Genomic DNA, 12,475 nt, shown 5'->3' on the forward strand with positions numbered 1-12,475 from the left:
TTCTTAAACCCTTAATTTTGTGCAATTCTAGTTCCTTTCTTAAACTGTCTGCATTACTCCAGTGTTTCTAGAAAACTAGTTCCATGAAAACTAGTTCCAAGGAGAGAATTTGGAATAAACTAACCAGTTCATACACTTGCCCCAATAATTGAGACTCATTCCATTTTAAAACCATGAAAAATGAAATCATATTAAAAGGCCCTTGAAGTATGACAGAGAGGGAATGAAATCTGATAAAAAAAGCCATATACAGTTTTAAAGGCACACCTTTTTGTTTTATGATCTCACATATTTACTAATAAAATAGATTGATAAGCATTATGCATATATACAGGTCATAAAAACAGCAGATATCAAAGAAAATGAAATGAGAGAAACAATATCTACTTATCACTTGAATAAGACACACAAGAGTCTTGCTTATATTTTCTTGTTTCTTAACCTTCTTCTAACTGTTGCCAAATTGAAGACATTAGAATTGGTATATTTGAAACGAAAGGACTGAGATATTTCCAGTTTTCCTGGGTAACTCACCATAGTGGCATCCTCAATAATGGAGTAATTTGCCTGATGAAGGTAATGGTGCAATATATTACAGAGTAAACAAGAGGGATTTTCTTGCAAGAAACGAGCCACTTTGGTAAGCCTGTTGTACTTGCTTCTCAGAGGGAAGTGCACACTTTTATTCTAGATTAAAATAAAAGCATTTTCAGCATATGAACACACTTGCAAACAGCATCAAAGAAAAGATCTCATCTATGAGACAACAAACATCTAAGCTCATTTTGAATGTCTGCAACAAGGATTTGGCTCATGGGTACCCACTTTATTTTAAACACTGCATGTGAAAAACAACTCTGGATGCATATTTACATATACGAAGCAATAAAAGAAAAGCCTGGATTCAAACTGCAGGCCTTATAAAATTACATCTAGACTAATAGACATACATGCAAAGCTAGCTGCCATTTTTGAAGAAACTGTTTATTCCTAGCTAAAGACAAAACAGGCACTTTTCAAAATTTGGTTTAACACTAGAAAGAGAGCAGGAAGAAGAAACAGGAAGGGAGGTAGGAATAAGAGACTGCTGCAAAGGATAATTTTTGAGCAGAGCAGAAAACCAGCATCACATTTAGGTCATCCACGTCACTAAACAAGACAGGATCTCAGCGTGGGTATCACATCCAAAATCTTCCCACTAGATGGTGCCAATCCAACCATCAGCGAACAAAAACTCCATAAAATATACCAGCACCACAGCCATACTTCTTACTCTTATTTTACCTGGAGATGCACTCCTGTAAGAAGCATGAGACTTGGCTCTGGAATTCAGACTGTGTACAAAAACCACAGCTTTTTGCACTCTCTTGTGACAAATTCCAAAGGCTCACAAGAGATGCTCTAAGTGTGCCAGTGAAAACATCCAGCATTCCAAAACCTATATTTTGTCTATCACACTGTCCTGCTCTGATATGCTCACTGATTTTGTAAAGGCCATTTACCTCTAGAGCCTCTGTCATGATGCACCCCATAACAGCACAGATTCGCAGGGTTCCTTCCGTTTCCAGCTTATTTAACGATGACTTCACTTGATCGATGGGAACGAGCCAAGCACCAACTGCAGGCGTTGCAGTGCTCAGGAGGTTTAGCTGCCTGTGCAGACAGAGAGAAAGGGGTGTTCACAGGCACCAGCAGCAATGAGCAGGATTTTCTGGTGCTCTTATGAATGACAGTCATGCAGGTGGGGCATGGATGCAAAGTAATAAACACAGACACAGTGCCCAGAAAATAAAACTGGCAAAAAGGACCTGAAGCAATTTCTGTTTTACTGACTCACACACTCATGATTCTTCCCACTTTTGCTACTGCTATTCCTTCCTTTTCCCGTTTGTATTCCCTACTGAAATCATACAGTTTGAAATGCACATCGCTGACCGAATCCCACTGAAGTGTGACATGTCATGAAGGACTTTTGGTAAAGGGCTGAGGTAGGAGTACCAGCAGAGTACTTTCTAACTCATGCCTTTGTACTGACAGACTGAAACATTTGGCTTATTCTACATACATGATGTGAAAAACTCTCTTAGAAATACACATCTAGAACTTTATAGTGCATGGCAGTCAGATCATGCATGATATCCAGTTGAATACCAAAAGCACTGAGCTGCTCTCTTCACTGGCATTTCATCTACTCAAAACAAACACCTTCCCCTGCCTTTCTCCATCATATATTTCTATCTCACCAGAAGCTGCTAGTGAGGGCTTTTGGTTTTTTTACTCTTCATTTTCTCTCCTTTTAAATTTGTTGTAAGAATTTTCTAGCAGCACTTGCTTCAGTTTTTTATTGTAGTAATTTCTGTGGAAGCCTTACTGTGATATACACAAAATAAAAATTATCATTTTCAAAGCTTCAAATTCCATTCAGAACCTAGCAAATACAAATGCAATTTAACAAAGCAGAAGTGCCATTTTCCCTCTTTTATATCAGGTAAAATCATACCTTGAATATATGTGGGCTGGGGAGCGCACGTTGGTGGGAGCTGCAAAACTAAACCAAATTTCTTTGATTGTCAACTTCATGCTGCAGGAGTCAGGGGGAGGAGGCATCAAGGGGATATCTTTTTTCAGATCATCTGATTCAACACCTTCATCCTTCAAAAACAAGGAATCCTGAAGTTAGAAGGGAAATTGACTTCCAAAATTGTTACACTGAAAGGTGCTAACATACCATACATGCTCATAGTTTTTTTTTTCCACAGGCATTTATGCAAAGCAAAATAAATTAATGCTCATCCTCCCAAGGGACTCTGCAGAAAGCTGGAAGTTCAGTGTCTAAGCAGACAGGATGAGTGACTAATGACTTCTACCCAGCTTGAACACACCTGCTCATCTGAAACAGAATTTCCATTAATATCTGAAGAGGGACTTATTCTGTCACAAGGGAGGTTATCTTCTGACACATCAGTGTTGTAGCCACTGCCAGTGGGGGAATCTGAAGAGTTGTTTGATGCAAGCAATCCACCTCTCTCTGTGTCTCTTGATTTGCCCATGACTCCAAATGTGTTATAGAGCACTGCCCCAGACTGTCTTCCTCCTGTAAAAACACCCAGAGTGCAAAGGTTGGCAGCTGTAAACAGCTCTAAGTTATTGCCCCCACAGAAGATCTGTGCTTAAGCAGAGAAATACACAGGATTTTAGCTAAACAAGATGCATTACCATTTTACTCAACAACTTATCACTACAATTTTGAGCTTCTGATCCTTTCGAGCTTCTACCACAAACAGATGAAGAGTACTCACATAAAGACTTGGTAAATGTTATTTTCTGAAGAAAAGTAACCCTGATGATAGAAAATATATATATACTAGGTGGGGTTTTTTTTACTTTCTGTAACTAGCTTTCCCCTCCCACAGCAAAACTCTGGCTACTCTGGCTCTATAATGCATTTCCTGTGGCTAAGGTGAGGATTTGAGTGATGAGTGAAAGCATTGATTTCAACCTTAAGTTCAGAAACTGATGAAACCAGTTTACGTGAAATTATTTCCTATACTGTTATTAGTTGTACTTACAACTAAAAATGTCTTTATTGTATAACCTCTGAAATTTGTTTACCACAGAGATGTACTATTCAGCATCACTCAGATTTAACAATTTCTAATCAAATAATTGCTAAGCCAGAAGACCTATCAACAGAACTGTCACTAATCTCATTAAAAAAAAAAAACAATACACAGCCTTGAAAAGCTTTACCTTTTATAGTTAAATTTTCAATTCCACACTCAAACATTATCCAACCCCACTTCTCTTGACTAGGACCAATTCGAGCTACATCTGGAACAGCTTGCTGATCTGTTTCATCCACAAAAGTGAACTCATCCAACTCTTCCAAAGTAAAAAGAACTTTTGATTTCCCAAAAGGAATGGCTGTTATTGCACAAGTTCCAATATCTGTGAAAATAAATAAGATAAATAAATATTTAATATTTTGCTCCAAAATGGAAAAGCTTTACAATTTCCAAAAGCTCTCTGAAGTTTAGAATGTTTTGTGGTATCCCTTTAGTATTCCTCAAACAGGAGGGGAGGAAAAAAAAGAAAGAAAAAGTTTAAACTTGAAACACAAGGAAGAAAAAGAAGCACAAAAAGAGGGCAAAAAAGCCTTGCTCCTGGTCTCTTAATATGGGCAGGATAATTTTTAAATTTGAAAAAAACCCCAAAAACCAAGGACCGAGCAGTATTTTAAATCACTTTATACCTAAATATCAAATACCTCAGGCAAAGAACTACACTGAGACACATGATCCCCCTTCAAATCCTTACTCCCTGTCTCTAATTTTGAAGTGCACCCATGTCTGAAGTAAACATGAGATGCTAAGATCCTTAGAAAGGCTCTTCTCAAACCCTTTAAACAGAAGATGATGACTTTTCTTGGTTAGAACTCCAAAACTGGCCCCCTTGAATGTCTGTGGCATATCTGACACAGGACACTACTGCTAAGATTGCATCCATAACTAAGTAAAAAGGGAGGTAACCATTCCAGTGCTCTCTGGTTTTGTTTTCCTCCAATTTCATTTGCTCGCTCATCTTTGCACAGCAATGGGATTTTCTGTTGTTTACTTATTTATTGTGTATTGTTTCATCATCCTGGTTTTACAGACTACTGCCTCATGTCTGAAGACTCCTGATCCTTATGGAACAGAATCAAAACCGGTGTAGATTCCATCAAACTTGAAGCAGTTTAACAAAAACAGCCTCTACATTTGGTCACCTTTTCCTGCTTTGTTTTTCCAGGATCAGGAGTTAGAGCAAAATTTAACTCCGAGCTTCTTGAAGGCATTTCCTTAACACAAACAACAAGGAAGTCAATGGGATAGATCTCATTTTCAGCTTTAGAGTTGTTACAGTTCAAAATCTACATGTTGTCATGCTGAAATTTCTGGCACAACAGGCAATTACTGAATGTGTTAGAATGCACTAATAAAGCAAAGAAGGGTAATTCATTCCCTACAAAAGGTGACAAAAATGGTAGCTGAAAAGAGATTAGCTGGGAGGAAGGGAGCTCAGGCCTCAAATTCCAGCAGTGCAGGTCAACATTTACAGGGCAACACATCTGCTACACAAACTGCTCACAAGTCTGTCTTGACACCTTTTAGTTAGCCTAAGTTTAAATCTAGCACTTAGTGGAATAATAATTCATCCCAAACTTCTTTTTCAAGTATCTGCAAAAGTTCTGGGTGCAAGTAGCTTTTCATCCATGTTAACAAAACACCTACAACCAAACTACAAGATGAACACCAACTGTAACTACTTGCTTCTATTAACACTGACATTTCCACATTTTTAATATTGTTCAATACCTGTTGTATCAAGACCTCTAAGTTGTCCATGAACACGATGGATGTTCAATTTAGCAGCAATTTCTTTTCCTTTTTCTGCTCCAGAGTTGGATCTCAGTGAGCCAGAGGACTGGGGCTGCATTTTGCTGGTTTGGATGTAACGATCAAATGTGACAGAATTCCTCCCAGCTTCTGCATTGTTCGAAGTCTCCTCAACTACACCCCTTGACAATATCAGGAAGGAAAAAGCAATTAAGCAAACCAAGATAAACCAAACCAATGAAATAAACATGTCTGAAGTTTATGACAGACAGTGACATGCACTGTTCTTACCTGTTCATACGAACTTGAGTAGCAATTCTATCAAAACACAGAGCTACCAGGGAAACGTGAGTCACGGTTTTGCTGGAAGAAACTCCTGGGGATTCATCCACAGATGCTTGTAGCAAACACAGGTTCACCTGCACACAGAATTCCAACAGAGTACAGACATTTAGAAAAGCATGTTACATCAATCACTCAGTTCTGATAGAACCTTGTCTTATACTTTCAGTGAAAAGAAAAATAAAACCATGACATCCAGCAGATAATTTAAAGACATGGCAGCCAGTTACCTCTATGGTGGTTGATATTAAACTACTGCATGTCTACCATCAAAAAATGAAGCAGTTCCAAAATTCAAAACTTTAGTTCTCTAGCACAAATGCTTAGCTTCACTTCAGCTTTTGGGGAATAAACAGGGATTCAAAATAAAAAGAACTTTGTGAGGCACTTCTTCACTGATAAGCTTTAAAAAAAATTGTTACCTTTGGAACTGTAACATTGGCCTGAAGACCTTTAATTGTCACATTATCTTGCTTAAGTGAGAGATTGGTCTGTGCTGGTCCCTGGTTTGTTGTTCCTGTTGTGGTGGTGTCTATTTTTGTTCCTCTGATGTCTTGCTTTGAAGACAACTTGAAGAGGGGAGAAAAATAATTTATTAGCACAAACTCAAGAGCTGCTGAGCTCAGGAGAAACAGGATATTTTATTAGCATTGAAGCAGAAAGAGACTCTGACTTTATTTTAGGCAATTTACCGTGATTTCCAAATTAAAGGCTGCAGCACTTAGAGGTACAGTAGGTCTAAAACCATAAGGGCAGCAGTGCCATTCTGCAGTAAACTTTAACAACCAGACTTCAGCTGGAAGTTGGAATTCTACACATGTAAGCTATATCAGACAACTTACAATGAAACAAGTTATTAGTGTCGACTACACTGTGAAGTCTAAGAAACCATAAAATATAAATATGGTCATTACCATAGACAGAAAGAACACCTAATTCTGTAGAACTACCATACAATTCTATTTAAGTTAAATTAATTTTTTAAGGTCTCAGATGAACTGCAAAAAAAAAAACTCACAGGCACTTTCAAAGCTCTCCCTAACTACTACAAAATAATAAGTAACATCTCACTGAGATGAATGTAATACTTAAGAACACCAGCTATAGTAATTTCAAAGAACAGAATGTGTGATTTCATCTGATGTAAATTACTCTAGACCATCCAAAACAGAAAAAGTCAAATCCTGTAAAAGATTCCTGGGCAGTGAAAGACAATATGTAAGAGTTGATTATGAAAATGCATGTAAGTATGCATTCCAAATTAATATAGCTATCATTTCAGCTTTATATCTCAAAACACTAAATTCAGTTTAAATATTTTGTACGTAAGATAGAGAAGCGAGCATTCTCTCAAATCCATGAGGATTTCCTTGTTTTTCCCTCACATTTTCTGAGAAGCTGGTCTTGCTGTTCTGCACAGCATCCCTCAGGACCTTGCAGTGCAGGTCATCCACAATTGCTGCCGGGTGCCGGGAGCTGGCACAGTGCACCATGGCCTCGATGTACCTGGGAGGGGAAAAGAGCCACAAGAGACCATGGAAACTCCCAGTTCCACCATCAGCCACGTGCAATTGACACAACAGAGGAAAAACAAGCACTGACAAACACAAAGGGCACTTCCCATTGCTGCAGGCACCTCATAGGAAATGCAGAATTACATCCGGCAGGCACCAGGCCCTGCTGTTCCATCAGCCAGGCTGTTCAATCCTTTTACCTAAGCCTTTGCTGAACAGAACAGCTGTGATTTTAGACAATTTTTAGCGCCATCAAAATAAAATTACCTATCCAGTGCCTCTGCTACAAGAGGAGTCAGAACTACATCTACAGTTCCTTTCACTTCCACGATGGCCGTGGTGCGTGTCTGGAAGACCGGGTGATCCAACGTCCATTCCTCTGTTATTGTTTCATCATCTGTGTTCTCTGCAGACTTCTTATCCAAGGGAGTGTAAGGTGTGCTAGGGAAGGCAAACACACATCAGTGACCAGGCTTTGCAAAAGCAAACAAAAGTGTTCTGGTGTCATTTGAACTCTTACTGAAATCCACATAACAGCAGGTTTCTTCTACTGTATATCTTAGAAAGCACAAAAATACAATCCCCCCCTAGATTCAAGTTAAGCTTCTAGCAATGAAATGGACACTTGTATTAGCACCTCCAAATTCATCTAAACAAAATCACCATTCATAATCTTGAAAATGTACATGGGAAATAATTTAATGCTTGCACTGTGTACTTTCTGTTTGACCAAACCCAAATATTTCATAATAGAATGATCTGTTCTGAAATAGATCTGGTACGGAAAACTACTGCTGCAAATCAAAGTTTTCAAAGGGCTAGCAGGAGCCAAAATACTTCACAGGGTATAATAAAAATCCTACTCTCGAAAAATATGCTAATAATATAGCATAGATTATGTGTTCAACTTACTTAGATGTTGATCCTGTGAGCTGCATGCCTCTGTCCAGTAGTGAATTAGCTGTGAGACCCTGTTTAACAATCTAAGGTAGAAATGCAAAGAAGTTTATTACATTCCTTCCATATATGATAAAAACCCCAACCAAGGGATCTTGAAAAATTCCCTTTAAAACTGTTTTTGTTAAAAGAACACTTAGATTCTCCAATATAGGATACTGGAACTCCTAGGTTTGCTTTTAAATTCCTTGAAAAATCAGATTACACTGCTTTTATATAAACATTGATTTATTGCTTGTAAAAAACCCTTCAAATACTAATCTACATAAGGCTTGCATCAACACAAACCTTTTCTGCAAAATGATAACAAGTTCAGTTCCAGAACTCAATCACCTCTTTTATACCAAGTAATTTCCATTATTTTTCATATATTTCAGTTCATCTCCTTCCTTAAGCATGTATGCTCAGGTCACTTAAAAAAAACTCATTTCCTAAATCTGAGTTGCAATTTAATTTTGAAATAAAGCACTGAGAGCCTGAAGTATACTTTATCAGTACTAAATGTACTGCTACTGCAGTTCTGAATAGTCTTTTAAACAAAACTCACATAAATGTCCTCCAGCTGCATATCATTCGACAGACAGCATTTTAAGTGCAAAAATGATAATTCAGAACCACAGAACTCCAACTCTTGTTGGAGTTTTTGCCCACAACCTTCCAGTCACACAGCCCCATGATCTCAAGTTAAAAATTCAAGGTATTCTTTAACTAAAAGCAAAGCAATTTCAAGTTTTCTGTATCTTATTCACACAACTGGTACTAAGCCATTTTAAGTTATTTTGAATTCTTACTCCTTTCTCTACTCCTCCATCTTCCATACCTTAAAAGTTGGGACAGAGAGTTGCTCAAAGGACGAGGAACTTTCTTCACTGGTTGGCGTGTCAAGGTCCAAAGGGCGATGCAATGAGGACTTGGAAGTTCTTTTGTTGGTTGGGTGCTTTACTGACCAGTTGATCACCTGGAACTGTGTCAGGTAATTTTGGTAACACGCCATTACAGGCTGCTGGGAAGTGATTTGCTCCCGTTCCACAGTCTTCTCAGAGTCCAGGATGTACATGTTGTCAACGTGCTCATCATCTCCTCCCAGAGCTGAAACAAACGAAGCCTGGGAAGGATGAGTCTTAATTGGCAACGTTTTCATATCCTGACTGATTTCTCTGTGGATTGTGCTTGTTAAGGGCCCTTCCACGCTGTGATAAATAGACCCCCTACTGTATTCAGCTTTCTGAGCTTGCTTTTTCCTCTTCTTCCTCCCTGGATAGGTTCCTGGACCTTCATCGCTGCTTATCGGCTCAAACTCTTCAGCAGCTGAAAAATAAGCCTCGCTATCGGCCATGGACATGCTGGAATCCATGGAGCGGTACTGGTGGAAGGAGTTGGAATCTGCTGAGGGCGTGTAGGGGAAGGAGCCAAAGCTCCTCCTCTGCTTCGGGGAGTCCAGGACGTTCTCGTCGCTGCGGGACACGTCGCTGCTGAACTGCACGCCCGCGGGCACGGGCTGCTTGTCCCCATAGAAGGCGGCCGTCAGGCTCTTGGTGCTGCCCAGGCGCGCCGAGCACACAGACGCCTGGCGCTTCAGCGGGGACCTCATGGGGGACTGCCCCACGGGCCGCTCCTGGGGGCCAGGGGACGCAGGCCGGCCCTCCGCAGCCTCCACCGTGACACTGGGAACACGAACACACACAGCACTCGGTTATTGCTGTACTAATGCTTCTCTTCCTGCACTGCAGCAGCTGTCAAATGCATCGGTGGTTCCGTGGCTCTCTATTAGCACAGCCATTATTTTCCTAATGCTGGTTACATACTGAACTCTGCCACTTGTCCACATACATGTCAGGACCCAGGACATCCCTCTGGCTGTCCAGGACGGCCAAGACCCCTGCCAGGGATCTCAGAAGCTCTGGCACGGAGCCCAAGACACCTGTGGCTTTGATTATGACCCGTGGAGCAAATTACCAACCTTATACGAAGATCTGCAAGCCACAACAGTTTAGGTAGAACAACAGTGAAGTTACCACGGGGTGGAAAAGTAGATTTTGGGGTTTTTGATATGGGGGTTCAGGAGCCAAGATGGAGGGAACTGGGTGTGTCCAGCCTTTCTCCTCCTTCTTGGCCTTCATCTTCTGCTGTGATGTTGGCACTTGGAGATTGGTTTAGAGTAGAAGCTCACTGTCTAACATAGGTGATAGGTATTGGAAAGTAATTGTAAACATTGTATATATAGTTTTTAGTATAAAGACATAACACCGCCCCAGGGGCAGGCAGAGTGCCTGGAACTGTCCTGCTGGATGGATCTTGGCAGGGCAGGAGAAAAACGTTATAGATAAGGAACAATAAACAACCTTGAGACCCAGAAATGAAGAGCCCTGACTCCTCCTTCAAGCACTGGGCTGGGAAAAGTGACTTTTGAACTTTTCTCAGGGTCACTCGGATAAGCTAGAGATCTCCACACATACACAGGAGGTAAAACCAAACATTTAACAAGCACTGGTAACATGCTGGATTTTCTACTTGCTCAGGTAACCATCCCCTATTAGGGGCCCAAACCATCATTCAAACTAGGAAACATTTCAGCAGCACCTTTAACACTTGAAAAATAGCTAAATCAAATTTCTTACCCATGGGGTCTTTTGGGTCACTGTGACCCCAAGAGATGTTAAAAGTCTCTTTTCCCAGCCCAAGCAGTTGAAGAAGGAGTCAGGGCTTTTCAGTTCTCTGTCTCAAGGTTGTTTATTGTTCCTTCTCTATAAAAAATTTTCTCCTGCCCTGCTGAGGTCCATCCAGCAGGACAGTTCCAGGCACTCTGCCTGCCCCTAGGGCAGTGTTATGTCTTTATACTAAAAACTATATATACAATGTTTACAATTACTTCCCTATACCTGTCACCTGTGTTAGACAGTGAGCTTCTACTCTAAACCAATCTGTAAGTGCCAACATCACAGCAGAAGATGGAGGCCAAGAAGAGAAGGAGAAAGGACATCCCTCCATCTTGCCCCCTGAACCCCCATACTAGAAACCCCAAAATCTACTTTTCCACCCGTGATAACTTCACTGTTGTGCTACCTAAACTGTTTTGGCTTGCTGATCTTCATATAAAGTTAGCAATTTGCTCCACAGGTCATAATCAAAACCACAGGTGTTTTGGGCTCTGTGCTAAAGCTTCTGAGACCCCTGGCAGGGGTCCTGGCCATTCTGGAGTGTCAGAGGGATGTTCTGGCTTCCCACATCTTATATCTTAAATTTCTTGAATGCTCTAAGACCTAAGAGTCAAATGAGATGTCTACTCGGAGAAGACTACTCACCTCCCATGAGCATCTTCCCTTTTTGCACTGGGCAGGAACTCCTTCTGTGCCAGGTGATCCTCAGCAGTGGATGAGGGGCTGTCCTTCTCCCCTGCAAGCAAGGGCAGGGCAGCACTGGAGCTGCTGGTTTCCTCTGAAGAGGAGGAGGAGCTGTGGGAGCGCAGCGGCACCTGGAGGCTCAGGTGTTGTGCTTTCCTTTCCACTTCTATCCCCACAGATCTGCAGTCCCAATCTTTCCTTTTGACACCATTTGCTTTACCTAGGATCAAGGAAGGAAGAGAAAAAGTTTATCTCATGGCACAGCTGCAGTGGACTCTTCCCTGCCTACTGAAATAAAAATCATTATTAAATAAAAGCCCTAATTTTGAAATGCATGCACATATTAGCATGTTCTCCTGACAAAAATTAATAAAATCATGTCAGCTAAACATCAGATTGTCTCAGTTGGCTGCTTTCTATATAAGTAGAACAAGCCAAAAATCTCTTTTTTACTCAGCATGGAGGTGCATGGTAATATAAAAATCCAGCATAGGAAAGCTTGCTCAAGCTCTGCCTGCTCTTAGAAGGGGTCAAGCCACAAAAGCACAAGCATTTGTACTTTATTAATCAGATTCATAAACACTACAAACAGCACAACGTTAAGGAATCATACTTTTGGGCAAAATAGAGTAAAAACACAGTACAGTGCATTCTCACCATCTAAAATTTTAGGAATCTCTTTGGTGATGATCCATTCTCCTGGCTGCAGTAAAGACTGCCCATAAAACATATCAGATTCTGCACTTGTGCTTGAGAAAGCAGAGCTGCTTGAAGGTGTCAGTTCCTCAAGTTTGAAGAAATCCAGTCCCGTTAAGGTTCCACCGAAGAACCGACAACCACCGAGACAGCCACACTTGTTCTTGCTTCTCTTATTTCTCAAATTATCATCAGGCCACAAAAACCACAGCCTACAAAAGGAAGAAGAGCAGCAGAAAGCAAAACAAAA

The 12,475-nt window shown here is 40.6% G+C and overlaps 1 protein-coding gene across 10 annotated transcripts in view; it reads right to left on the reverse strand.

The window, feature by feature from the left end:
- The window catches only part of BLTP1 (bridge-like lipid transfer protein family member 1), an 86,069-nt gene that overhangs the window by 37,465 nt on the left and 36,129 nt on the right, over positions 1 to 12,475 (reverse strand). For all 10 annotated transcript variants that reach the window (XM_064711607.1, XM_064711608.1, XM_064711613.1 and 7 more), the window contains exons 26-39: positions 12,187 to 12,437; positions 11,491 to 11,749; positions 9,009 to 9,852; positions 8,144 to 8,214; positions 7,499 to 7,672; positions 7,103 to 7,223; positions 6,140 to 6,286; positions 5,667 to 5,794; positions 5,355 to 5,557; positions 3,751 to 3,948; positions 2,883 to 3,094; positions 2,501 to 2,652; positions 1,503 to 1,653; positions 535 to 687 (exon numbers count right to left, since the gene is read on the reverse strand). In XM_064711607.1, the coding sequence (XP_064567677.1) occupies positions 535 to 687; positions 1,503 to 1,653; positions 2,501 to 2,652; positions 2,883 to 3,094; positions 3,751 to 3,948; positions 5,355 to 5,557; positions 5,667 to 5,794; positions 6,140 to 6,286; positions 7,103 to 7,223; positions 7,499 to 7,672; positions 8,144 to 8,214; positions 9,009 to 9,852; positions 11,491 to 11,749; positions 12,187 to 12,437 (3,064 nt within the window). The remainder of the gene's footprint in view (positions 1 to 534; positions 688 to 1,502; positions 1,654 to 2,500; positions 2,653 to 2,882; positions 3,095 to 3,750; positions 3,949 to 5,354; positions 5,558 to 5,666; positions 5,795 to 6,139; positions 6,287 to 7,102; positions 7,224 to 7,498; positions 7,673 to 8,143; positions 8,215 to 9,008; positions 9,853 to 11,490; positions 11,750 to 12,186; positions 12,438 to 12,475) is intronic.

Source organism: Zonotrichia leucophrys, chromosome 4 (genome assembly GCF_028769735.1).
Source record: "Zonotrichia leucophrys gambelii isolate GWCS_2022_RI chromosome 4, RI_Zleu_2.0, whole genome shotgun sequence".
Lineage (NCBI taxonomy): Eukaryota > Metazoa > Chordata > Aves > Passeriformes > Passerellidae > Zonotrichia > Zonotrichia leucophrys.